This window comes from Perca flavescens, chromosome 23, assembly GCF_004354835.1.
Source record: "Perca flavescens isolate YP-PL-M2 chromosome 23, PFLA_1.0, whole genome shotgun sequence".
Taxonomy (NCBI): Eukaryota; Metazoa; Chordata; class Actinopteri; order Perciformes; family Percidae; genus Perca; species Perca flavescens.
The window spans coordinates 15702974-15729635 of NC_041353.1; the positions used below are offsets into that span (position 1 = coordinate 15702974).

At 39.8% G+C, this 26662-nt stretch overlaps 1 protein-coding gene across 3 annotated transcripts in view; it reads left to right on the forward strand.

Annotated features, from left to right (window-relative positions):
• dock4b (dedicator of cytokinesis 4b) overlaps window positions 1-26662 on the forward strand; it is a 120279-nt gene that overhangs the window by 59249 nt on the left and 34368 nt on the right. For all 3 annotated transcript variants that reach the window (XM_028570312.1, XM_028570313.1, XM_028570314.1), the window contains exons 13-32: window positions 1957-2082; window positions 4761-4885; window positions 5481-5643; window positions 7657-7763; window positions 9485-9638; window positions 10811-10908; window positions 11072-11155; window positions 12212-12312; window positions 13236-13317; window positions 14489-14659; window positions 17798-17987; window positions 18637-18773; window positions 19889-20023; window positions 20703-20801; window positions 21765-21859; window positions 22564-22639; window positions 23145-23245; window positions 23494-23552; window positions 24378-24526; window positions 25311-25396. In XM_028570312.1, coding sequence (XP_028426113.1) covers window positions 1957-2082; window positions 4761-4885; window positions 5481-5643; window positions 7657-7763; window positions 9485-9638; window positions 10811-10908; window positions 11072-11155; window positions 12212-12312; window positions 13236-13317; window positions 14489-14659; window positions 17798-17987; window positions 18637-18773; window positions 19889-20023; window positions 20703-20801; window positions 21765-21859; window positions 22564-22639; window positions 23145-23245; window positions 23494-23552; window positions 24378-24526; window positions 25311-25396 — 2338 coding nt within the window. The remainder of the gene's footprint in view (window positions 1-1956; window positions 2083-4760; window positions 4886-5480; window positions 5644-7656; window positions 7764-9484; window positions 9639-10810; window positions 10909-11071; window positions 11156-12211; window positions 12313-13235; window positions 13318-14488; window positions 14660-17797; window positions 17988-18636; window positions 18774-19888; window positions 20024-20702; window positions 20802-21764; window positions 21860-22563; window positions 22640-23144; window positions 23246-23493; window positions 23553-24377; window positions 24527-25310; window positions 25397-26662) is intronic.

Below are 26662 nucleotides of genomic sequence, written 5' to 3' on the forward strand. Positions count from 1 at the left end.
TTTTCGTGTTTTCACTGTCACCTGATAAACTCACAGGTGCTTCTAATGCTGCTAATTGGTATGGTAGCTTCCCGGCCCTGGAAACTTTGAAGAAGGAAACGTGGAGGACCACACATATTCAAAATCCAAATTTCAGGAACAGGAGTCTTCTTCTTCGCTCAGAAAAAGAAAAGGGATATTGAAAAGAGCAAGAGACCGGCTTTTTGAAGCGTGAAGGCTACTGTAGCTGTAATACGTACTTTGAACTGCGTGGTGCGAGAGAGTTGATTTTGATATATGATCTCAACGCTTGTTGCTAGATGGGAGAAATTCCTACACATTGGACCTTTAATTTAGCTGCACCGACATTTGGAGTTATTGCATAAGGATAATGATTAGAGGTCGACCGATAGTGGATTTTACCGATACCGATAGCTAGGTTGGGCCGTATTTGCCGATAACCGATTAATCGACCGATAGTATTTAGAATTCATACTGGATAAAAACAAACATGACACTCCAAGTAAAACAGTGTTGAACTTTATTATAAAAATAAAAAAACCTATATTGAACCATGAAAACATGCTAAATGAAATAAATATAAATATTGAAGTCAATAAAAGACATTCATTCAAACTGAAACAAAAAGTTATAAATAACAAATAAAAACAGTTAAACTGTTGGTTTAGAACGATAACAGACGATCTCTGACCTGGAGGGATCTATCTTTCCCACTATACTCGTTGTTCTCGCTTGGATGCCCATATAAGGCGTAATGTGTGACGGACCTGCCTTCCCATTGGTTGAAAACATAAACAAAGGCATCATGGGAGATTCCCTTGTCGGTAGCACCTACTGTCTATGGGTAGCACGGAGTTAGCGGCAGAAATGACCGAAAACGTGGTGAATTATGGACATCAAGTGGAAAGATCTTGGATGTAACAGTTTGTTAATTTAATGCTCAACAACCCCGAAAAAAGGCACAAGTTCCAGGCTGGATAGAAAATTACCTGTAAAGGCTAGAAAGACCCTCTAGAGCAGGGGTCACCAACGCGGTGCCCGCGGGCACCAGGTAGCCCCCAAGGACCACATGAGGAGCCCTCAGGCCTGTTCTAAAAATGAAAACTAAATATTGATATTATCTGTTCCCACCTTGTTAAGTCATTGTTGATAATTGTGAGAAATCCTTAACGTGATCAGTGTCTTCACACAGATGAGCGTCATTAATCATTAATAACCATATATAACTATTAATAATCATATATAACTATCATTAATCATTAATAATCATAAATAACTAAAGGCAAACTGAGCACATTTGTTATTTCAGAAGAGTGTATATAACTGGTAGCCCTTCGTATGACTCAATACCATGAAGTAGCTCTCAGTTTAGAAAAGGTTGGTGACCCCTGCTCTAGAGGCAGCTATTGTAATGCATGATGCCAGCAGACCCTTCTCAGCTCTCGCGTACTGTGTAATGAATTACAGCGCGCACTTCTCAGCCGCTCCAGCAACGGACGCAACCAGGAAAAACTATCGGTATGGATTTTTGCCGATAACGATAGTTCTACCAATCAACTATCGGTACCTCTAATAATGATTTGAGACAGAACAGTCTTCATGTAGGATTTCCTCTTAATAAAAAAGAGCAGGGGATGACTCACAGGCTGTTTGCATTTTTGGTTTATGTATGTGGGGTGTCTGCTTCCTTCCATACCCAAGCATTGCTGTTGGCAGGTATAACTGTAGTTGTCTGTTTCACAAGTCACAATGTGGCTGTAATAAAAATATGCCCTTTTGAATACTATTTTTTTCTGAGCTCACCAATACAAGTTTGTTGTGTTGGGAATAGGGTTATGATATATTTTGAGTTTTTTATGGAGTGGTTATGGTAAGGGACAAGGGAGGGAAGCTGAAGGCTGTAATTTAGAAATATGATATTTCAGATTTTGAATTGTGTTATTATTTCTTTGTTAGGTCTGTCAGTAGCTCTCCAGCTCCTCCACGGAGACATAGAGCAGCTAAGACGAGAGTACATGGTCCTCTTCACTCGAGGTGTGTCCATCACCAGGAAACTGGGCTTCTCTGATGTCATCATGCCAGGTAAGACACCACAAACAAGCTCATTTGGTCAAGTAATACACTGCCAAGTTTCAGATATTTCCTTCCTTCAATATATTTCTTTAATAACTTTCCTAGTCTTGTGGGTTTGTGATCATGATGGATGCCATCTGTCTTTCATACAGTATTGCTCAACATAGACAACTTCTCTTTAGGTCAGATGGTGAATTAGAATTATGTTCCTGCACATTGCTCATTTAAGAAGCCCGCATTACAGCTAGCTTTCGACTTAATTGCATTTTCTAGATGTTTTTGAATAGAAGATCAAGACCATCGTGAGTTACTGTAGCTGCATAAAATAATTAGGACCCAATGAAGCAGGAACATTAATTTCCTGGAAAACAGTTTCTTCCTTGAAACCAGAATATCTTGATTGATGATCTTATTGTGCAGCAGGAACACAACTGTCTAACCAATGCCAACCAACCAAAGTCATCACTTATCCTATCTAGCACAGGGCTAATTTGCATATGGAGTGACAAACTAATTTATACTCACATTCACAATTATGGACAATTTAGTTTCCAATTCACCTAACCTGTGAGAAAACAGGACCAACTACAGGAAAAACATGTTGGCTCCATAGAGAAAGGCCCTGCCTGCAATATTTAAACCACTGAGCCACTGTGCTGCCCTTACCTAGATCTGTGATATATTCCCTATTAAGTGCTCGGTTACTGCTCTTGGAGACATAAAACACAGACTTAACAGGCAGCATGTGTGAAAACATGGTCATAAAATGGGGATTCAGACTTTGGTGTGACATCAGTCAGTTAGAGTAATAAAACATTGATTTCTATGTAAAATGTCAATTCATGAAATAATATTGTAGCTGACCCCTTTTGAGGCTATAAACTTAATAATTTATTTTAAATGTTTGTATTGTATGTATACATTAACCTGCCTTATTACATCTACTGTACGGTAGTTGCCTTGGTAACGCTTGATATCCCTACCTATTGCGTGAGAGTGATATTTGAATTCCACCTAAGGGTGCCCCCAGAAAGATTAAATATTCAGGTTGTTTAAAGTAGATAGGCATCACTTAGACAGCTTCTTCTCTAAATGACACAGACCCTTGCAGAGACCCTCAGGCTTAGCTGGATGGAGTCTTTTTGCAGTGGTAACAAATGTACAACCACTTGAATGTAAGATGATACAAGGGACTCAAAATGTGTATGTTTATATTTGCATATACTGTGAAAAAAGAAAAAAAGGGAAAGTACTGTTTGAGTTAGCTTCCTGACTCGTGTTAGCTTTCTGACTCATTCATGTCTGAGAGCTGGACATCAGGGGATGTTTTTTTTTTTTCCACAAAAGAGCTGTTCTTTTAAATTAGTGAGGTGTGCTGTCTGGTCATACAGATAAAGAGGAACCACAGACTATGGGTCCCCCAGCGCCTCACTAACACAGATTTATGTTCACTGTCTCTTTCTTTGTCTTTGTCTGACTCCAAACCCTTAACGCTGAGTGCTCTCACCCTTTCTGCCTGTGTAAGTCTGCCCTTGGGCTAAGGAAACAGTCTCTCCCTCCTTTTCTGTCTCTCTTCTCTGGATTTGTATCTCACTGCATGTTTCTCCTCATTATCTTTCTTCAGCTGCTCTAGCCCCACCCTCTCCACTTCCCTTTTTCCTATTGTACATTAAGAAACTGCCCCTGTGTGTGTCTGCCTTCCTGCACTCTTTGAGTGTTTGTGTGTAGCAAGCGTACAGTATGGGTGTATGTATAAATGCCCCACGTTGCTATGGTTACTGTTGTTAAGAGCAGAAAATCAATGTTGACCCGAGAGATAGATATGATGAGCGCACACACACACACACACACACACACACACACACACACACACACAGGTTATATAGGGAACCTATTTTACAATGTGTCTGACTGCAGCTTGGCTGCAGAGGAAGCAGGCCTATTCTCTTTCTTACACAGAGCGCTTTGTACCATTTTGACTTCCCCTACAGAAGGAAATAAATGTGCGCCTAACCCAGGGATTGTACATTCAGCTGCAGTTATAACAACAAGATGTAAAATATTACTTCCTGGGATTGATTATCCCTAAGTCATTTACAGCTTACAGCACAAGTCTTAAGACAGGATGAACTCTGACACCTTACTATCTCAAGCACATTTCCTACATTATGTTATCTTCTTATAGGTTTATATATAGACCAGATATGCACTACATCTGCATGTAGGAATGAAAATCGGTGTGGAAAACGGGAACTTCACCGATTTTATTTTAAAAATCTGTTTACATATCTGTTTACACTGCATGTGTGAAAAAAGTAATATGAAGGCTGATATATCTAGTTCTTCTGCATTCATTTATTTTGACAAAGTTATAGGAGTGCAATGGTTAATGGAGTACTATGGCCTCTTGTTACTGTGCTGTAATCAAAGAATATGGATTTTAGCAACCCAGTCTACTTACAGCAGGTTTTAAATCTTTTATTCTCTAATGGTGGAAGGTCATAGCTCAGGCTTTAGATTTCAGGTCAGCAGAATATATGTCATTAAATGCCACTAATCTAAATGCTGTCCACCCCTGTCATGAAGCATTACGCAAAAAATTGCCGTCAAGCTGCTGAGAAATCGTTATGCTTGCTCTTATGCATAATCAATGCCTTGTTGCCTCTTTTACCTTCCTGTTCCTGCAGGAGAGATGAGGAATGACCTTTACATCACACTGGAGAAAGGCGAGTTTGAGAAGGGTGGGAAAAGCGTTGCCAGGAACGTAGAAATCACGGTCTATGTGCTGGATATCGATGGACAAATCCTCAAGGTAAAAACAAATTTTTTTCTATATTCAGCAACTATGTCAAACATTGGGACATTGGGAAAATATATTTTTTACCATCTAACCACTTTGTTTAAGGCTAGTAAATGCCTTATTTAAGTCCTTATTTAAGTCCTTAGTTAACTCAGTTTATTTTTTCTTAATAGCGGGTGCCTTATTTTGGAGAAAAACTCTTCATTTAAATATTGTTGATCCAGATGAGAGCTAAGTGTCTCTCCAGTGTGTTGCCCATTTCTGGTGCAGTGCTGTGACAGTCTGCTTCTGTGGTTTCCTGCGCTGCCTTGGCCTTGAACAGAAAATAGACTCAAATATAACCCTGCTGCCACTGCCACCGCATGGCATGCAACCCTCTGACACACATAAACACACACATGTTAACCATATCATTTTCACTTTATTGGCATTTGTGGTGTGTAGAGGGTTTTTAATGCATTCATATCTTTTCATGTGTGACTCATTTATTCATTGTGTCCTCATCCTTGAGTCTGGCCTCTCATTTCCTCTCTTCACTTCCTGTTTTTTCTTCTCATTGTTCCCCTCCACCTCTGTCTTCATTAATTCTCTTCTTTCTCTCTTTCAGAGTCACGTGGCTGCCGGCTCTGGTGAACCAGGTGGGGATGAGTACCACTCCTTGGTGCTGTACCACAACAACAGCCCCCGCTGGGCGGAGCAGATCAAGCTGCCTATCCCGGTCGACATGTTTCGCGGGTCGCACGTCCGGTTTGAGTTCCGACACTGCTCCAGTAAGTGGGAACAGGATTGTTATCTAGGAACGGTTAAGTGAACACATGTTTCCACATTTTCAGACATTAGGTGCTCAGGTGTGAATGCCTGAGGTGCTGCTTTCTTTTCAGTTTATTATCCAGGGGAGTTGCAGGTAAAGAGGCATTGTTGTGGAGGGAGAAGAGCACAATAAGCTTTCACTTTCCCACCTGCTTGAATCAGCCAACCCTCCAGCTTCAAGCCCAGAGGCTGCTGCCACCCCCAAATAGATACTGTCCAAGTGTAAAAGAGTTCGCTTGTTTAAGCATTTTTATATATATATTTTGAATAATGAGACTAGTTTGTCCAACTTCTCACCTCCTAATGAGACAAAACTTTAATTATTACCAAAATATTGCTCTCACTCTGTCTTTGGGCTGCAGGGAGAGGGCAGAGTCTCATCTCTCATAACAAGCTGATATTAATATGCTGTTTGCAGCCAAGCTGGGAGGCTGTGTGGCTGTGTGCAGTAGATATAGTGGCCTTATTACTGCTCACAGTGCTAGCATTGCTACCCAAGGGCTGCCCATTAACAGCCCAATTTAAGCCTGTGGTGACACCAAACTGAGGAGACTATATTACATATACTATTAGGGCTCCCAAACTCTGGGACAACCTGTCTGTTGAAATATGATTAGTAGACACTCTCATTTTCAATTAAGACAACACATAAAGCAATTTTTTTATGAATATGCCTTTAAATTCCATCTAGCAGCAGCGATAATTGTTAATTTGTTTGTGGGGAGTCCAGTATTGTTTCAAAATGGTGCTAAACGGGACTGTAAGGACCTGTCAGCATCATTACAGCTTGTTTGTTGTTAGGTTCTGTAATATTTCAAACAAATGAAACAATTTGCAGAAGAAGGCACACTTTATTGTTCGTAGGAGCAGCTGTTTTCTCTCTCACTAGACAGTTTAAAGATACAAAGTCTTTCCTTGTTTACAATTTAAAACCTTAAATTCCTGACGAGCCGCCAAACAATTAAATTATATATAATAGTGGTGTGTATTTGGTAGAGTGGTTTCAAGATATTTCATACATCAATCTCTTCCTGGTCTGCCAAGCTCAGCTAAGCCTGAGTCTCTCACAGTACCACTTAATCTTTCCTAATCTCCTCGCGCCCAAGGCGATGAGGGTTTATAGATTAGGGAAACCTGTCCGAAAAGAACCCCACACCACAAAAAGCAAAAGTTTACAGCGTAAGAGTCGTGTAAGCAATAACCTTCCTGGTGTAAAAACGTAATCACAGCAAAGCAAGACAGAAATCCGTTTTATAAGGTTAATACAGTACAACTTGTGCTTCTCAAGGGAGAGTGAACACACACACACACACACACACACACACACACACACACACGATAGACTAAGCTTCAATAAATCTCTGGTGTTGGAATGAAAGAAAATAGAAAGCTTCCCATTACTACACTTTTCACTTCCCGCTGTGTGCACATTAGCACTTTATTGCTAAAGCAGCAAATAAATCAGATTACATGTTCATAATGCAAATTATGCACAGAGCTTTCAAAAAGCTTCCTAAAAACACAGCAGCCCGCATTAATCAGGCCCTCGAAGAGTAACTTAATCATTTCAAATGATTGTTTTTGCTTCTTTTTTTTCTTTGTTTTTTTAAACCTGAATTGTTTGCATTCATGTTTTCTAGCTAGTGGTCTTCTTCTCTGCCTCTTGCTGATGCATTGCTGCATTTCGTGGCGCTCTACCATTGTCGATCAGTGGAATAATGTAAAACCATCGACCGGAATGTGTATCACCTGCGTGCTTGTGTTTACATTATCAACGATGCTTTACAGCTTGGCGTTTTTAAATAGAATCAACACACGGAAGGCAGAGCATCAGATTCACTTTTTCAATGTATTCATTTGTATTGCATAATCTGAAAAGAACCGGTTTCATAACATTAGTTTTGTTTATTTCATGCGGTCTGTGCTTGTGTATTTTTGACTCAATGCCATGCCCATGTGTTGTTGTTTGACAGCTAAAGACAAGGGAGAGAAGAAACTGTTTGGCTACTCCTTTGTTCCTCTGATGCAGGAGGATGGCAGGACTCTGCCAGATGGCACCCATGAGCTCATTATCCATAAGGTAAAACCTTCATACCCTCACCACAAAGATTCTGACACAACAACAGGGAATCAAATTGACTATGTGCTTTGCAGGATATTTGTTTTTGGCCCGTGTACAGCACTTAGACATTGTACTGCAGAAAAAAAATAAAATTGAGTCTTATTTTGAAGCAATATAATGTGATGATTCACTGTTTTCAATGCATTTTCTTGGTTGAAGTGTTATCATCTAAATAACAGGGGAGTGGTCTGCTCTTTTGTGATTAACATGTACACAATATGATAATTCAAGCTACTTGGCCTTTATCAGTATGCCATCCTGTCCACTCTTATGTTCTTGCATGGCACATTTGACATGGTATTTAACAGGAAAAGTGCAATTTCAAAAGAAAAGATTTCAGTGGACAGAAAGGACAGGAAGAAAACAAAATCAATGGCCATTCTGGTCATTGGTAAATCACAGCTCAGACATTCTCTTAAGTGAACCCACTGACTGTTTTGCATCACACAGGTGTCCCCAAGGTTACTTCGGATGGGATTACATGCTGTATACTGTATGATTATGTGAATCATTTGCTCTAAATGGCAAAATGCGGTCATTCGGTTATCTCATTGTTTGGTACCACGGGCTGACAAACAGCTCACAATGCTCTATTACAGATCGACTGGCCCATGAGTCATTTCCACTTACATAATATTTTGAAGCTGTTGAGTTGAACGAATGAGTGATAATGTATGTGTGTTTCCATGCATGTGCAAGAAACAGTTGGTACTCAACTGGATGCATACACATTTCATTTAAAGGAAATCTATCTCTGTGTTTAGCATGACCTTATATCCATTTTTTGAATTTGACAGACCTTAAGACGCTCACACTCATCTTTTCACACATTTTGGTTTTGAAACATCAAAAGACTAAAACAAATAAAATGGCCAGCATCCCCCAGTTAAAAGCTACTGCAAGACTGTCTTGGGTGTAATTCAGAATAATTGCAGACTACATGATTTTCCTCAGCTGCAGGCGAAGGGTGTGTGCATAAACCTCAGGCTTTGCGGAGGACAGAAAAGCATGGAGTGCATTCATACATTTTATTGGCAGTGAGGCAGAACAGTTACCAAAAGTCTGATTATTTATGTTGCTGTAAGCTGAAGTATTCTCAACAGTCTTTAAAAACAAAACCCCCTCTTTTCACGGTCTTCTTTTCCCTTTCGGGTGGCCAGATTTGATCCTACCAAACCCGCTAACCTGCCAGTTTTAGAGGACAACTCTGGTAGCCCTGTGTGTTCCCACTGTTGAGAGAGGGGGGAAAGGCCCGTTCTATTGCCAGATGGAAGTTGTTGAAAAGCTCAATGAAACTGGCATGGCCTAGTTTCTCCTCAGAACCAAAATAGACACAGAAGAATCAGTCCAAACTGTGTGGTAACTTTGGAGCTCAAACAGCCTCAGCTGTACTTGAGGCAGCATATTAAATCCCAGAAATAACAATAGTGTTCCGTGATTGATTATGTGTAATAGCTTCAATGTCTCAATCATGATTAAAATGCAATGCGTGCAATCCCACCCCTCCGATATAATATAGAAACCTAGGACTATTTTTGTACAATCCCAAAAATCACTCACAGATTATCCAATGATTTTGAAAAATTGCCATTAAAACAGTATCACATCCTTCCGCTCCTTTCCTATAAATCTTCTGTGCCAGTTTACAAAATGTGTTCTTATCTTTCTTGCGATCTCAGTGTGAGGAGAATACCAGCTTGGCAGACTGTTCGCGCTACCTGAAGCAGCCATTCTCCAAGACCAACCTCCCGTCCAACAACCAGACTCTGAAAGGCACCAAGGAGTCTTTCTGGATCACCAGCTTTCTCTGCTCCACCAAGCTCACGCAAAATGGTAAACGAGACTCAGGGATTGACTTTTTTGGCCATGTGCCTGGTGAGGTGTGTTGGCTTCTAGGCTCAAACTCTTGTCACATTTTTAAATTGGAGTTAGCTTGTGACACTAGCTGGTCCCATGCTTCTGTGCAGCTCTGTGAGTAGGGTATAGAGCGATTACTGCCAAATATAGTGATCGTCACTTCACAAAAGGCAAACAAAATGGTAAAATGCCATATGTTTAAAAAACTAAAAGGAGTGAGTGACAACTTCTGTGCAGGTGAGAAAGTTTCTATCCAAACCATCTAAGTGTGTGAAAAAAAAACCTGTGAATATGCAGGGTGGTGGGTATAGCTTCCAGTTTGCATTGCTCAGTAATGAACCTATAAATCATTGCTTACAAAAATCTGCTTGCCCAGTGGGAATTGTAGTCTTATTTCAGCAGGACTAGCTTGTCACTGATATGTTTGCCCTTATTTATACTGTAGTGAACAATAGCCAACAATAATCATAAATTGGTGCGTTCTAAAAATCACCAGACACTGTCACTGTTGTACCAGACAACTGGATTTTCTGACTGCAAAAAAACTGTAAGTGATAAATATTTCTTTTAAACCTCATTAATTACATGGTAGAGTTTATAAACAGACAGGCTACAGGCACAATTATTCTTGCAAAAGGCTGTTCATTTCCTGAATACATTTGATTTAGTATAAGTATTGCAGTCTTTGATGGCAAAATCTATTTGACAGATGGGTAAAAACAAATGCAGTCATGCACACAAACAAACACACATAGACACAGATTCACTCACAAAGTTGCAAAGAAGACACACTTCAGGTTGAACAGAATCCTAAGAGACAGCTAAAAGACTTTCTTCTCGAGACCTATGTTTTATTCATGCGTGTGTCTGGGGACCCTGGCTCGGGAAAATTACTTTTTATCTCCTTTATCCCGCTACACTTGAAAATGTCATCATTTGTGTGCATTCTGAGGAGGTTTTTGGGCTATAATTGAAGGGTGTGGTGATGCTTTGTGATCTGAGGTGCACATTGCTCTCATAACCCTGCGTTTCTTTACAGGCAAACGCAAGATTATCTTGATCTCCTGGTTGTCACTTGTGTTTTTCTTTATCTCCTTCATTTACTATGATAGCTCTCTATATTTCCCTCTTTTTTTGTCTTGCTTCAGGAGATATGCTGGACCTGTTGAAGTGGCGAGCCCACCCCGAACGGATCAACGACAGCCTTTCTAAGCTGAAGGAGATCGATGGCTCGGAGATTGTCAAAGTAGGTCCACAATGAGTTTCTCAGTACTGAATTGCTCCCGCTCTCCTGGCATTTATAGTATTGATTGTGTTGAAGAAGTTGATGAAGTTGAGAAGATGGAAAACGGAAAAGTCAAGTTTAATTTGATTCTGCAGCTCACGCATACAAACTCCCTTTTGTACAGTTTCTACAGGACACTCTGGACACTCTCTTTGGTATTCTGGATGAAAGCTCTCAGAGATATGGGCTCAAGGTGTTTGATTCACTGGTAAGTGAGTTCTAATGAATCTTTTTTAATCTTCTGTTTCCTCCTTTCTTTCATATATCAAGCACAATCTCATAGTGTTTGAGTCAAACACAGAAAACACAAACTTACTGGCGGAGAAAAATCTAGTGATGTCCACAGAGCTCGCTGAACCAATCTCACACTGGTCACGCTGCACTGCGCTGATAGAGCAAGCCCATGATCGATCTCTCTCTCTCTCTATCTGACTCTCTCTACATCAGTCTCACACATGGACACACTTTCTCCTCAGCGTGGCGTTATCAGTGACAAAAAGGTCCAGTGAGCTGGTGCAGTCATCAAGTTTCTGTTTTGTGGTTTCGAGATCAATCCAACAAGTCTGACATGTGGACTTATCTTCTGCTGTCGGACAAAGTCAGTGCATTTCTCAACAACCTGCACAAAGGGGAAACATTGCGTAATTCGTGCAGCCACTGTCAGAAGGGTTTTAGCTTGGTTGTTTTGTTACATTTGTTGACATCTATACATGTTATTATCCATTTTTATTCTCTCTTTTTTAAATCTTACATTGTTTTCCTCATATCTTATCAATTTGATACATTTCATCTCTATTTTTTATTGGACACTTTTCGGGAATGAAGTCAACTCAGTAACAATGTTGTGTATAATGTTCAAGGTTTAATATCAAGGCGAAGGTTCGTATAATGACGACAATCTGAAAAATGACACACTATTATTCCTTTTTATCAGCTGTCTGTATAACTTTGCTAACAAAACGGCATCACCTCAAATTATATTTTTTTGTCAGCTTAGCTTTTATTTATTTTATTTATTTATTATATACATTACATTTAGAATATTTTGATAGTATGGTGAAAACATGCAGTCTTGAGTTTGAATATTTCACTCATCATGTAGCTTCAGTGAAAAGCTGGAACAAACTGACAGAATAAATACAATATGATAAGTGAAATGAATGAAACCTCCTCAAGGGAAAAAAAAAAAAAGAGTTGCACAAAAACTAATCTTCAGTGTTAAGGAATACTTTTTTCATAATATGTCTTTTCTGTTTGTTTCCAGGTCCATATCATCAACCTCCTGCAGGACAGCAAATTCCAGCACTTCAAACCAGTTATGGACACCTACATCGAGAGCCACTTTGCCGGAGCCTTGTCCTACAGGTATATGACATTTCAGCCTCCATTTCTTAAGATGTGGCTGCTAAGGGCTACAGCAGCACCTTGAGCGTTCAGCAATCCAGCCTCCTTGTATTGTATTCTAATGACATACTGTATCACATGGGCAGGCAGTCAGACAGGCCAACTTACGTCAGTGACTGAGAGGCAGCTCTGTGCTGTGATTTAGTCAACAGAAGTGTGAATGAAATGCTTATGGTGCCCCCTGGCTGAAGATAAGTGAAATTGGAAATTGTGCTCACTTTTGCTCGCTACCTCCTAATTTCTTCTCTTTCTCTGCCACACACACTCACACGCGCATTTACATTCACACATGTATCCACAACCTGCTGTTCTCACCAGCTGTCTTATTCACACTCTCTATACCTGCTAAGATTTCGTGCTGGCACTGTTTTTTTTTTTTTTTTTTTTTTTTTTATCTTTGCATGCACCCACACATAAAGTTTACCTGTGATATTGTTTGCATTCGAAGTGTTACACTTTAATAATTAACACAGTTATTATACCTTTCTTAGGTCATTATTAGGAAACCAATATGTCATCCGGTCCTGATTAGAAAGAGAAAATCCTCTAATTCAGTAATCACTGTCTGCCTTCTTTGTCACCAGCTGACTGTTGCAAATATTGTTGAAATATCTCCTTGATTTGAAGAGTTTTATTCTAAACTTTTATTGAATTTGTCTGTCATCCTGAGATCAACTCTTACATTTGAATCAGCTGTATTTGTGAAGAGCTAGTGAATCTCTGAAATTGATTTAAACAATGTGTTTAAGTGTTTTAGCCACTAGTGTTTAATTTAAAAAAAAAAAAAAAACCTGCATTGCCTCATCTTTATTTGCTCAATCCAGTGAGAGAAGCTCAGAAGTGTAGCTTGGGGTGAGTAGTGATACTGTGTGTGTTTTCTCTAGGGACCTGATCAAAGTGCTGAAGTGGTATGTGGACCGCATTGTTGACGCAGAACATCAGGATCACATACAGCAGGTGCTCAAGGTGAGGCATTTGCTGGAGAGCACACACATGCACAGACAGGGCAAACACAGCCTGAGTGACATTTTCAAAAGACACACAATCATGCATATATATATATACACACACACACACACACACACACACACACACACACACACACGCACACACATACACAATTACACCATCAACACAGATGCATCCAGAAATACAAACAAACAAACTTGCACCCTCTTGCTGCCACTCCTTCTAATTTATCCCCCACCATCAGCAGCGAATACATTGCGCCACCATTCATTATTCCTCTCCACAATCCATTACGCTGCATGCAATTTTAATCAGCAGAAATGCAGTGCCTCTGGTGTTGGTAATCCACATCACATTATTTTAATGACTCACGCAGATGGGCGTCAGAGAAGCACATTGCTGCTTCTGTACTGTGGTTTCCCATTTATCATTCACAGAATACATTCTGCACCAGAAGTAAATGTTACTCTGTCATGCAGTAAATAATAAATGAGTGATACACCGCAGATGTGTTTGCAGAGTTTCCTTGTACAGTATGAGCGATCTATAGAATGTTTTGTTTTTTTTCTTTCAGAGCACCTCCTTTGGACAGGTTTCATTTTGTGAATCGGGTTATCTTTAGACAACTTTGTAATACTTTTCTAATAAAGAAAAAAAGCAGGTCACTTTCGAAGTACTGTGATACACTTGATAAACTCCACAATATTTAAGTCAAATTGATCACTTTTAGGTTAATACGTGGTTTATTGTATCTATTTAATTAAAACACTGTCTATACTAGGGCTACAACTAATTATGTCTTTCATTATAAATCAATCTGACGATTATTCCTTTAATTACTATTGTCTATAAAATGTAAGAACATCCTGAAAACTGCTTATATATATATATATATATATATATATTCTATATTTTATTTACTGAGACATAAAACGGAGAAAAGCGGCAAATCCTTACATTTGTTGTTGTTGGCAAACTGTTCTGTCATTTCAACACAAGTGCACACTACTTTTTCTTAAAGATCAATGTAGAAGTGTGTATGGAAATGCATCAAAAATAAATGTCACATCATTCTTTAACCATTTCCATCAGAAGGGAAGTTTGACTTGCTGGGCTTTTCTTATCACCAAACAGCTGCTAAACAACCATTGTTTTTTCTATCCGCCAGGCCAGCGAGTACATCTTCAAGTACATTATCCAGTCCCGCCGGCTCTTCTCATTGGCCACAGGAGGCCAGAATGAGGAGGAGTTCCGAGTCTGCATCCACGAGCTCTTCATGTCCATCCGCTTCTTCCTCTCGCAGGAAAACAAAAGCACCAGTCCCGTCGCACAAACACAGGTGTGTGTGTGTGTGTGTGTGTGTGTGTGTGTGTGTGTGTGTGTGTGTGTGTGTGTGTGTGTGTGTGTGTGTGTGTGTGTGTGTGTGTGTGTGTGTGTGTGTGTGTGTGTGTGTGTGTGTGTGTGTGTGTGTGTGTGTTTTCAGAGGTCCGTGACATGCATCTACATGTCTCAAAACCTCTCATGAGGGTGCATCTTTGTGCACATATGTGAATTTGTAAATCTGTGCCTGTCTATACAGTACTTGCACCACATTCTGTTTTCTTTCTCAAAGACTCCTGTTAATGCAGTTGTGATAGGTGAGAAATTGTCTGTAATTGAATTTCACGCTGCCAGAAGGGTCTGGACTCGGAATAGAAATTTTCTGTGGCAGCTTTTCCATTTCCGCTGGGAGGTCTGCACAGCAGGGCAGCCGCCGTCACTGATTACGAACAAGCAACCAAAACAAACGAGCTAAAGACACCAAAGATAATCCTAATTATACACCAGAAACAGAAGCTTGTGTGGTTTTGTGCATATTTGTGCACACTTGCAGAACATACTGGCATTTCTGCCTCGCCAGAACCAATCTGCTTCCATCTCTTCTTTTTCTTCTGCCTTCTCCATTTCCTTTTATCTTTTGTTTGGCTGTTTTGTATTATCACTTGCCTATTTTTTTTTCAATTACTTCTCTTTTAGTGCATTAGAGTCATGTACTCTTTTTATTGACCAGGACGCTCTCAGCACTCAGGTCTCCCAAAACCTGCATATAAGTGTGTGTGTGTGTGTGTGTGTGTGTGTGTGTGTGTGTGTGTGTGTGTGTGTGTGTGTTCATTCAAGTATGTTAATCAATCATTAATTAAACAGTAGCCGTGGGAAGATGAAGGCCAGGCCAATGCTAATCCAAATTAATCTGTGACATGTGGGCACAAACACGCACGCACGCACTCACGCTTGCCCAACACACACATACATAAACCATGTGCATAATCTATAACCTGTAACCTGATATGTGTTGTAGTTTTAATCACAGGGAGACATCCAATGTAAAGCACTGAATACGCAGAGTTATATTGTTTTATCAATACTACTGTAGAGACTTATTATTTGATTTATGAAGTAATTGTCATGTTTTTCTGCACGGATGGAATTTGCCTTGATGAACAATTGCATAATTTGTAGTTCCTCTAAACGTCTGTTTCTGAACAGTGACCCAGTTATTATGTTCCAAATATGTCATGCACAGAGCAATTAAACAGATTACAAGAAAATAATGTATTTAGAACATATTCAGTGTATTTATGGTAATTCAAAACAAAAATAGGAGTTGTGTGTATCATATTTTTGGGTTACTCCTGTCTGAGTCTAGACCCCATGTTGGCAGAGAAACCCTCTGATTTATAATATAATAGGCAGCAGTACTTTGGAACTCTTTTTTTGCTCCATCTGAACTGCTCTTTTGTCAAAATTACACAACACCTTTGACAGTGAAAAGAAATGTTGCTGAAAAATGGCTTCTATCCTCTGCCAGGCTTTCCTGGAAAAATGATGGAAAAAAGGGACACAGTGACTCACCCCTCTAGATTTTTCTAATCTTCATTTTTAAATTGTGCAGCGAGAATCTGACAGAACTTGACAGGAAGAAAGAGCATCAGACTGAAAGCTGCAAACAAGCAACATACAGCAATCCCACTGGAGTAGCCCTTAAATTGAGTCCAAATAATCCTTGAGTGCCTGCTACCAACCAAATCCAGTCTAGACCAGTGATTCATAGCACAATAGTGGCTATTTACCTTTGTTTTCCCAACAAAAGAGCACTCCGTTAATACAGTCGTATATGAATATAAAACAAGTATTGTGTTATGGTTGCCTTTTGTGCAATTAACTCTTTAACCCAAAGCCCCTGAGGGACTGAACACAATTTGATATTGCCAGTTTTTCCCATTGAGCTTCACAGGACCTCCACATCACCATGAGAATGGAGGCCCTTATTAGATTAATATACATTATATAATGCTGATTTAGTTGGAAATGTATTAAAACTTCTGAACAAACACTATATACAGTATCTCACAAAAGTGAGTACACCCCTCAAATTTTAGTAAATATTTCATTATATCTTTTAATGGGACAACACTGAAGAAATTACACTTTGCTACAATGTAAAGTATTAAGTGTACAGCTTGTATAACAGTGTAAATGTGCTGTCCCCTCAAAATAACTCAACACACAGCCATTAATGTCTAAACCGCTGGCAACAAAAGTGAGTACACCCCTATGTTAAATTCCCATAGAGGCAGGCAGATGTTTATTTTTAAAGGCCAGTTATTTCATGGATCTATGGTGAAGGGTATGTGATGATGTGGGGCTATTTTAATTCCAAAGGCCAAGGGAACTTTATCAGGATGCATAGTATCCTCGATCCATGAAATAACTGGCCTTTAAAGATAAACATCTGCCTGCCTCTATGGGAATTTAACATTGGGGTGTACTCACTTTTGTTGCCAGCAGTTTATTTTTTAATGTTAACATTTACACTGTTATACAAGCTGTACACTTAATACTTTACATTGTAGCAAAGTGTAATTTCTTCAGTGTTGTCCCATTAAAAGATATAATTAAATATTTACTAAAATGTGAAGGGTGTACTCACTTTTGTGAGATACTGTATAACATGCATATTCATATCTTGAAATTCTCTTTTAAGTATAAATTGCAATTTGAATGCATTTGGTTGTTAAAGGGATACGCCACCATTTGTTGAAATAGGGCTTATCACAGTCTCCCGTAGCTGTAGATAGGTGGGCCAACTCATTTTTTTGTGCATGCATTGTTTTCGTCCGGTGCAACACCGGCAGTGCCGCCGCTAGTTAGCTTAGCGTAGTGAATGGAATCCTATGTTGCCGGTTAGCATGTTGTGAGTAAAAGTGAGCCAACAAGACAAAAAAACAACTTAATTACTTCCACTGAGACAAAAAATGCGTTGGCCCACCTATCTACAGCCAGGGTAGACCGTGATAAGCCCTATTTCAACAAACGGTGGCGTATTCCTTTAAATTTCGACAAAGTGATTCCAGTCTTTGAGGTTAACGATAATGGATTCTTAGTGCCTGTTCGATTTAGCCTCGAAATGATTTGAACATTGCCCCATTCTGTCTAGGCGGTGTTCCTGCGGACGTTTCCAGCTGTTTATGGCGAGCTTTTGAAGATCTTCACCGTGCGTGAGGTGGCCGGCTTTGTCAGAGAGACGCTGGGCACCCTGCCCACCGCTGTCCACGCTGACTGCCTGGAGGCTGTCAAGCTGCAGTGCATTGCCAAGACGGTGGAAAGCCAGCTTTACATTAACCCAGGTAAAGACTTGTTTACACAAACTGATACACAGCTTGATATGCACATATAATTCAAGCTTGTAAACACACTGAAAACCCAGCACGGAAACATTTGTGATCAAATAACAGAAATACAAAAACCCTTGCATACAGATTATGAACACACAAGAAAAATAAACAGCACAGAGGGAAACAAACAGATTTGAACAACTAGATTCATCCGCAAAATGTAGACAATAATCAGTGATACTTTGTGCTGTATGTTTGTCTTGCATCATGTACAAACAGGCTATTATTCCATATTATACTGAGCGGTTGTGCACTCCCGCAGTGCAGTCCTTTGAGGACACACCTTGACTAATTGTTACTCTACAGTGCACCTAACTACATGTCATTAAATCTACTAGCAAATTACTGTCATTTGTATTATTTCCTGCATGCTCCCAAAAGGCTACATGTGGCAAGAAAAACATCCCTCATGCAAATCATATTAATATTACACAAAGGCTTACATTGAGATACTTTTAATTAAAGAAACATTGTGCGCTCATAATAGCTAAACTAATACAGCCACAGATGATTGGTGTGTTTTCCCTGTTGGTCGCTGTTGTGTTCACTATTTATTATGTCTTTGATGTGTGACAGTTGACTGCGTGTGTTTGTGTTGCAGAGTCACGGTGCATCCTGTTGCCGGTGGTGCTCCGTATCCTCCAGGCACACATGCAGGAGCAGAGAGACCTGGTCATGTGCGCCCGCATCCTCACCAGCATGCTCTCCCTCATCAAGAAGGAAGAGAATGGCACTGCGGTAAGTATTACAGTGGGCAATTGGTTTGCCATTATACAAGCCCCCCCACATCAATTTAACTTCAGCAAATCAGCATATTGTTGCATAAAACTACTTTACAAGTTTGAAAAAGGGACAATGTTGAGGTAATTTTTTGGAAAGATTTCCAGGGTAAAGTAGGTGGTTTGTACATTTTATTATGTATGAGGTGACTTTATACCTAGACATTATCTTGTACAATTAGAATGAATTCCCTTTGCTATTATTGTACAGTGTGACTGTAGAGGGGGAATTACTACCATAATAACTGAAAAATAACTCGCAGCAATGTCCTCGCCAATGCATTGCAATAGCAGATTGCTTTGTTGTGTATATGGTCAATTAGTCTTTGTAACATGGACATTGGCAGCCGTGCAGTTCAGTAATGCACCATCAATGTAGCAATGGCATTGTCGAAATGGCATTCACTTCGATTTATGTGTGTGTAGCAGCTCGGATTGCCTGACTTGCACTGTTAGCTGCCAAAAGGGCAGCTAGTGGTAAAGGCGCCCAGTAGGACACACGCTAGCGTACACACACACACACACACACACACACACACACATGCACATACGCATGCACGCACGCACGCACGCACACCCACACACTCCAGTTTATCCTCCACTCTCTTTTAGTTTCTTTTAATCTTGAGCTGTCTCCCTCTCCTTTTGTATTGCATCTTCTTTTATTATTTTCCTTTCTCTTTTTTCTCTGTGAATTTAAAGTTTGAAAATGTTGCTCTTTGCCTTGAAAATACTTATTATGGCCCAAACCTACTGGTTCAAGACTCATTAAAACTGTGATGAAAGCTAAGATTATAGGGTAAGGAGTGAAGCCTTGGGATCTGAGGCAGAATGACGTAAGTTGTCAGTCAGAAAAACGCAAGTAGAATGCAAATTAGTTAACAGAAAAACGCAAGTAGAATGCAAATTAGTTAACTTTATTTTAAGGGAACATTCAGGTAACTTTGAGAGATAAAATGGAGTCATTGTTGGAATTTCACCATGACATTTTATGTCTTGGATATGTTGATAAAGTAAAAGTTAAGTGTTCCCTTTACCTGTAATTCATGTCCAAGTCTTTTGTCCTTTGTGTAGGAGCCCGTGGTCTCAGAAGAGGTGGAGCTAATTGTAGAGAGCCTGCTGGGAGTTTTACTGAGAACCATCCTGGAAATTAGCAACCGGCCCCAGCCTGCAGGACCTGCCATGAGACTACAGTTCCAGGATGTCACTGTGTGTTTTACTGTGTACAGTACAGTACTGTGTGTGTGTGTGTGTGTGTGTGTGTGTGTGTGTGTGTGTGTGTGTGTGTGTGTGTGTGTGTGTGTGTGTGTGCACACACAACGGTAAATTGTTTTGGGACTTAACAAAATGTGCAGGAGTAATTATAGATTTAAAATTGAGTTGCTGCTTTGGCGCTTATAATTCTGCTAACGTTATTAACATTAATGGCAATAATTAAGATTTAATACAACAGCACGAAAGGGGAGTGGTGAAGCGGATAATAATGAGATCATTATTATCATCATTGTGTAATGATTGAGACTTAAGGAGAGGTTGTTCCACTTGTGATAGAGCTTTTCTCCTATTCTTACTGGATGCCAATAGAGGTTAATTAATGGCATTTGATATAACAAAGTGCTTTATTTCCTATTTCCTGTAGCTAAAAATATAAAAGGCATTCTTTTGCAGAAGCGCCATGGTTCAGTGTTGATGTTGCCATGCCTCCTACATGACTACTTTCTATTTACATGTTTTAAACCACCGTAGCATAATTAATTTAGTAATTTAGAGCTGCCCTGAAGATAATCCTGGTTATACCACAACATTAAAACCTCTCTCTCTCTCTCTCTCTCTCTCTCTCTCTCTCTCTCTCTCTCTCTCTCTCTCTCGTTGTGTTCTATCCTGTCAGGGGGAGTTTGTGGCTTGTTTGTTGGCCCTTCTGCGACAAATGAGTGACAGACACTACCAGCAGCTGCTGCAGGCATTCAGCAGCAAAGACAACCTGAGGGTAAGACCACCATATCCATCTCTCTCTCTCTCTCTCTCTCTCTCTCTCTCTCTCTCTCTCTCTCTCTCTCTCTCTCTTCCCATCTCTCTGTCTGTGGCAATACTTTTCTTCCTCCTTACCACTTTTACTGAGACAATATCAGTAATTAATTAATTAATAATGGGTAAAGTGTGAGAGAAGTAGCAGGTGACAAACTGAAGAAATGCAGAGAGACGGAAAACACAAAAAGGGGGAGACAGAGAAAGTGAATGGGGTCCCAGTTCATCGCAGTGAGAAATGTCAATTTGCTGAATGTCAGAAAAAGTAGAGAGGTAATGTGCTGACGTTTGCTTGAGAGCACACTTTTCATGCTTGATTTCGAGCATTTTTATCACAAGTATCCAAAAGTAATTGTCTGGAAAAGATTGAGCAACCACTTGACTTGGAAAAAAGAATTGAGACGTGACGATAAATAAAATAGATTTAAACTGAGAGACACACACAACATTTCATTGTTTTAGCACCATGAAGACAGACATACAGTGACCGCATTTGATTCCATGTTACACACGAATCCTTAGCTTTAAGTATGCAGTGTTTCACATATACATTTGTGTAGAAACAAATCTATGTTTCTCCTTAAATTTGCTTTCAGTGGATTTAAAATGTAGTAATCCATAGAAAGTCCCACAATGCTATTCTTCACCTCTGCCCCTGTGATTACAAACATGTAAATTACAGGTATGCAACAAAATACATGTCAGGGAGATTACAATTACCAATACGTGTCTTAAATCCTAATAAAGTGAACAAGGAAGTGATATGCACAGAGCTTGACTTTGAATGTTTCAGCACCATAGAGAGATATTCAGAGAAAGACGGTTTTGAAATACAGCACAAGCTTGGAATTTAGGACCAAGCCTGACCCAATTGGTTCGACTTTCCAATGATAACATGTCTGCTGCATTTCTTTGTGTGTTCCAGGACTTTCTTCTTCAGATCTTCACGGTCTTCAGGATCCTCATTCGACCAGAAATGTTTCCCAAAGACTGGACCGTCATGCGGTTGGTCACCAACAAGTAAGACACCCCCATCCCCCCCCCCCCCCCCCCCCCCATCTCCCCCCACCCCCCCAACACAGACACGCACGCACACACGGATGTGCGCACAGAGACAGATTTCATCTGCTAAAATTGTATGTAGAGCCTCGTCTCTCTTCATGGACAGTGTGTTCCACCTTTCTCTTTTAAAAGGTCAACTGTTATCAGTAATCCAATGTGATGTCTCTTTATTACATGATTTCAGCAGGAAGGTAGAAGTACAAAGACAAAGAGAAGAGTAAAATATTGAATTGTCGACATCCAAAGAAATATTATTGTTAAGTTATTATCTGCTGAAAATGTAAGGGAATTCTGATGTAGTGCTCTCAGATCAGATGTAGTGCATCGATCTGATACATAAAGGTCAATGACATGCTTGTATCTACTGCAGACTCTAACTCACAAATGTTTCTTTAAATTCAGAAGACTGGAACTTCACAACTTCAGGTCATAGAGAGACGAGAGTGCCACGTTGCTGGGTTTTGTGTTTCCCTTGGGTTTTTATATTTGGCCCTCATCATCATGGGATGTAATTGCAAATGTGTCTTCAGTTTCACCTCTTTACTATCACTCTACAAACGGGCCATTTGAATAGTCTGTCAATAGTTCATGGTGATGCATTTACCTGTAAGCTAACACAATAACCCTCTCCACCTCCTCCTCTCTTTCTCTTGTTCTTTTAGTGTCATCATCACAACTGTCCTCTACCTGTCTGACGCTCTGAGGAAAAACTTCCTCAATGACAAGTTTGACTACAAGGTAGGCGGCTCTGTCAACATCTGTGTGTGTGTGTGTGTGTGTGTGTGTGTGTGTGTGTGTGTGTGTGTGTGTGTGTGTGTGTGTGTGTGTGTGTGTGTGTGTGTGTGTGTGTGTGTGTGTGTGTGTGTGTGTGTGTCTGAGCAATGCTACAGTGCTACTTGATACTCAAGCTGAATATACTTGAACTTTTTTTTACATCACACAAACAAAAGCCTTCACAGAGACACAAACATTAAACAGAGCAAACCGTTAGCCAAAAGCTTGAGGCAGACAATAGAATTAGCGGAAAATGACGGTGTTTAAAGGAGGGTTATATTTTTTTGGTGACTGAATTTAACAGCTGTTGTTGTACAGTTTGTACCACAATAAACCACTGAAAACTCAAATCCAGCTACCTGAGGCATATTATCTAGTTTTCTGCCTAAATTCCCTGAAAGGTCAAGTTGAAGGAGGATGTTTATGCACAGCATTGACACAATGCTATTTTTTTTGCTGTCATTTTCAGGTGTGGGACTCGTACTTCTATCTGTCTGTAATATTTATCAACCAGCCCTGTCTTCAGCTGGAGTCCTTCTCTCCCTCCAAGAGGAAGAAGATACTAGAAAAGTAAGTTCTGTTTGTTTGCAAATGCGTATGTACACACACTCGGCATTCGTTGCTGCATGTGTTACAGTGGCCTCTAATGAGCCATGTCCTGTCCTGCTCCCATTCTCTGTCAAAACGGTTACACACACTCAAAGTATACTGTAGGCCACATACAGAATAATGACTACTTAACAGGCTGTTCTCACTGTTTCTCTCTGTATTTACCTGCAGCAGGCACATATTTCTAACCATTATATCTTTTCATGCAGATATGGTGACATGAGGGTGATGATGGGCTGTGAGATCTTCAGCATGTGGCAGAATTTAGGTAAGACGATAAAAGTCATTTTAATGCTCATGGTTCACGTGGACTGCTTTATTCCTAAATTTACTCCTACATCCAATGAGAGTCTTTTTTTTAGAAAAGACTTATAGTAATATTTAACTTGATCCGAGCGGTGCTGCAAATAAAGTGCTGTCAAGGCAACTGTCGGTCTTTCATTCCAGCAGTAGGTATCTTTTACATGCATATATATAACAACACGCCTGTAATAATTCTCCATATTTATTCCTATTCTGATGCAAAAGTAGTGTTCTTGACGTCCGTGTGACGCACTAACATCAGAGAACGTAAAGACAAATGCATTCTGTATTGTTTGCCTTTTGTTGACTGATTAAACAAAACTCTCAGCCTTTTTTTCTTTGTGCCAACAACTATCTGTCACAATGGCAACCAGCTGGGTGCTCTCAACCCTTTGTTCTCTGTCTGGTATGAATCTGTGCAATTTTGTTATAGCATTTGTTTTGTTTTTATATTGAGTTATAGCGTTATTATGTGTATTCAAGTGTGTTTTTGCCCAATTTGAAATACATTTTGCAGTCACTTTATTTTTGTTTTATTTGATGTCAATGTAATGCAAGTCATTCCACTAACATTATTACATTTTAAGTAACACAGGCGCTGTGATTATTATTAAAATACTGCATCAATTTGGTTGGAGTGCAGTGCACTTAAACCAAATTATCAGAGCAGCCTGTGGTAGTTTGCGTTCCAGAGTTGGCCAAATTGCCTCTGAAATCAACAACACGATGTGTTCAGGGATGAAGTGAGAGCCTAACCTCTACTGTATGTTGACCTCTGTTTCGCCTCCAGGAGAACACAAGTTGAACTTCATCCCAGCGATGATTGGTCCATTCCTGGAAGTGACGCTGGTGCCTCAGCCTGATCTGAGGAATGTCATGATCCCCATCTTCCATGACATGATGGACTGGGAGCAGAGACGCAGTGGCAATTTCAAACAAGTAAACAGCTGTTAAAAATAGAAGCCGAAAACTCATATTTAATTGCAAGTTTAACCCTTACACGCACAGGTCATTGGCAACTTCACTCTAGTCGGTCAAAAGTCACCAGAATTAGAATCTCACAATGTTTTTGTTATAAGCAAATATATTATGCTTTCCTCATTTTTTCCTTTTCCTCAATATTTTAACTTGTAATGTTTATTTGACATTTACATCATAAATTTATCATAATTGCAAACATTGGAATCTATCTTTTTAAGTTAGGGTATGCTACAGTGTCGCTAAGTTACCAAGCTACGGCCAAGCTTTTAGGTAATTTTGATTATGATAGCAGATGCTCTTTCACATAATTGTTGTAAATGTCATGAAACCGCTTTAGTGAATCAACTATTTGTAGGTAAAAACTATAGATAACACATAAATGGGTTGAATGTAAAATTGTTTTGCAAGGTAAAATAATGTAGGTGAGTGGTGATGCGAATGAAAGTTCCTAACAATATCCAAAGGTCATTTTTTCCCCACCATCTTGCACTCTGGTGTTGGCGATACACTTTTTCATGAAGATTAAGATTAAGTCATAAACCATAAAAACATGTCAGAGGCACTTGCCTTTACTTTGCCGTGTGACTGACTTTGACATGACATGACGTGAAGTGATTTGATCCCCCACACTGTTCAGTTTTAATCTCTAAAACACCCCTGCCGCTCTTCCTCTCAGTCATTTTATCAGTATCTTTTGAACCGGGAGCCCCTTTGAGATTGAAATGCTTTTTCTTTCTCACAGGTGGAGGCCAAGCTGATCGACAAGTTGGACAGCCTGATGTCTGAGGGCAAGGGAGATGAGACGTACAGGGAGCTCTTCAACAGCATGTGAGTTTGAGAAAGGAACAGCAATAGAAACAGAAAATATGGGGACGAGGGGCACTTGGGTGCATACTTACTTACATTTGTCTAATTAGGATTTTAAAGGAAAAGGGATTGAATGAGGTGGCCATTGTGTTAATATAATGTGTCCCATGGAGCCACTCAAGAATGAGCTTAACAGTAAAGTCACAGTAAAGGCCAAAATAAAGATGCTGGGGCATTATTGGTGGCAACTACTTCACCACTGCTCCATAGTGGTTACCACTTGATACCCTTAAACGGGACTAAATGAAACCTACTTTAAGCATGGTGCATTAATTCCTTACATTTGCATTTATGTGTGCATACGTGTTTACTGGTGTCTAGATGTGTGTTTCGGTACTTATATATTTTATATTTCACATAGATCATGTGTTCACTTTGTTGAGGGATGAGTGAGCAACCTATGGAGAGTCTTGTATGAGTGAATGTCCTGTTTGTATAAGTTATGTATTGTATATTTTTGCACTTACTATTATTGTAAAGTAAGTTGTTGTTTTTTTTGTTTTCTGTTTGACTGCCGCTGTAAGGTCACTGTAAATTTCTGTACCTGAACTAGAGGACCCCCTCGAAAACGAGATGGTTTCATCTCAAGGGGTTACTCCTCTTCAATAAATAAATGTCAATTAAAGAAGCCAGTTCAGGATACAGGGATAACTACAACTTCCACTAACAGACAAAATAGCTGTGTTCATTGAAGCCCACAGAAGGCTTCATCAGGCAGGCTGCATCTCGCAGCTTGTTTGCCTCAGTAAAAAGGGCCACGTTATCTGTAAGTAGATATGTCTAAGTATTCCTAATTGAAAAAGAGCTTTTAAGCCTGTCAGCCAAAGAGCACATATAACCGTATTAATGGGAATGCTCTTTTACCTGAATAGAAAAAAAAGACTGATTACAGAACATGTTTCTAATAAAGAGTAAATTTTTTTAAATTGAAATTTCACAAATCATTAGTCTTTAAGAAAAATGCAGTGGGTAGTTCTTTATTTAGATTGTGTCCATTGCTAATATAACAATGAGAGGTAAGTGATCAGTATTCAACTTCATCTTCACTCTCACCTCCTCTGTGGCCTGTCCTTGTGCACACTGTCCTTGTGTCACCAGGTTTGTGCTCCTGCATGCTTAGTGTATGTGCTCACGCAGTCTGTGTGTGTGTGTGTGTGTGTGTGTGTGTGTGTGTGTGTGTGTGTGTGTGTGTGTGTGTGTGTGTGTGTGTGTGTGTGTGTGTGTGTG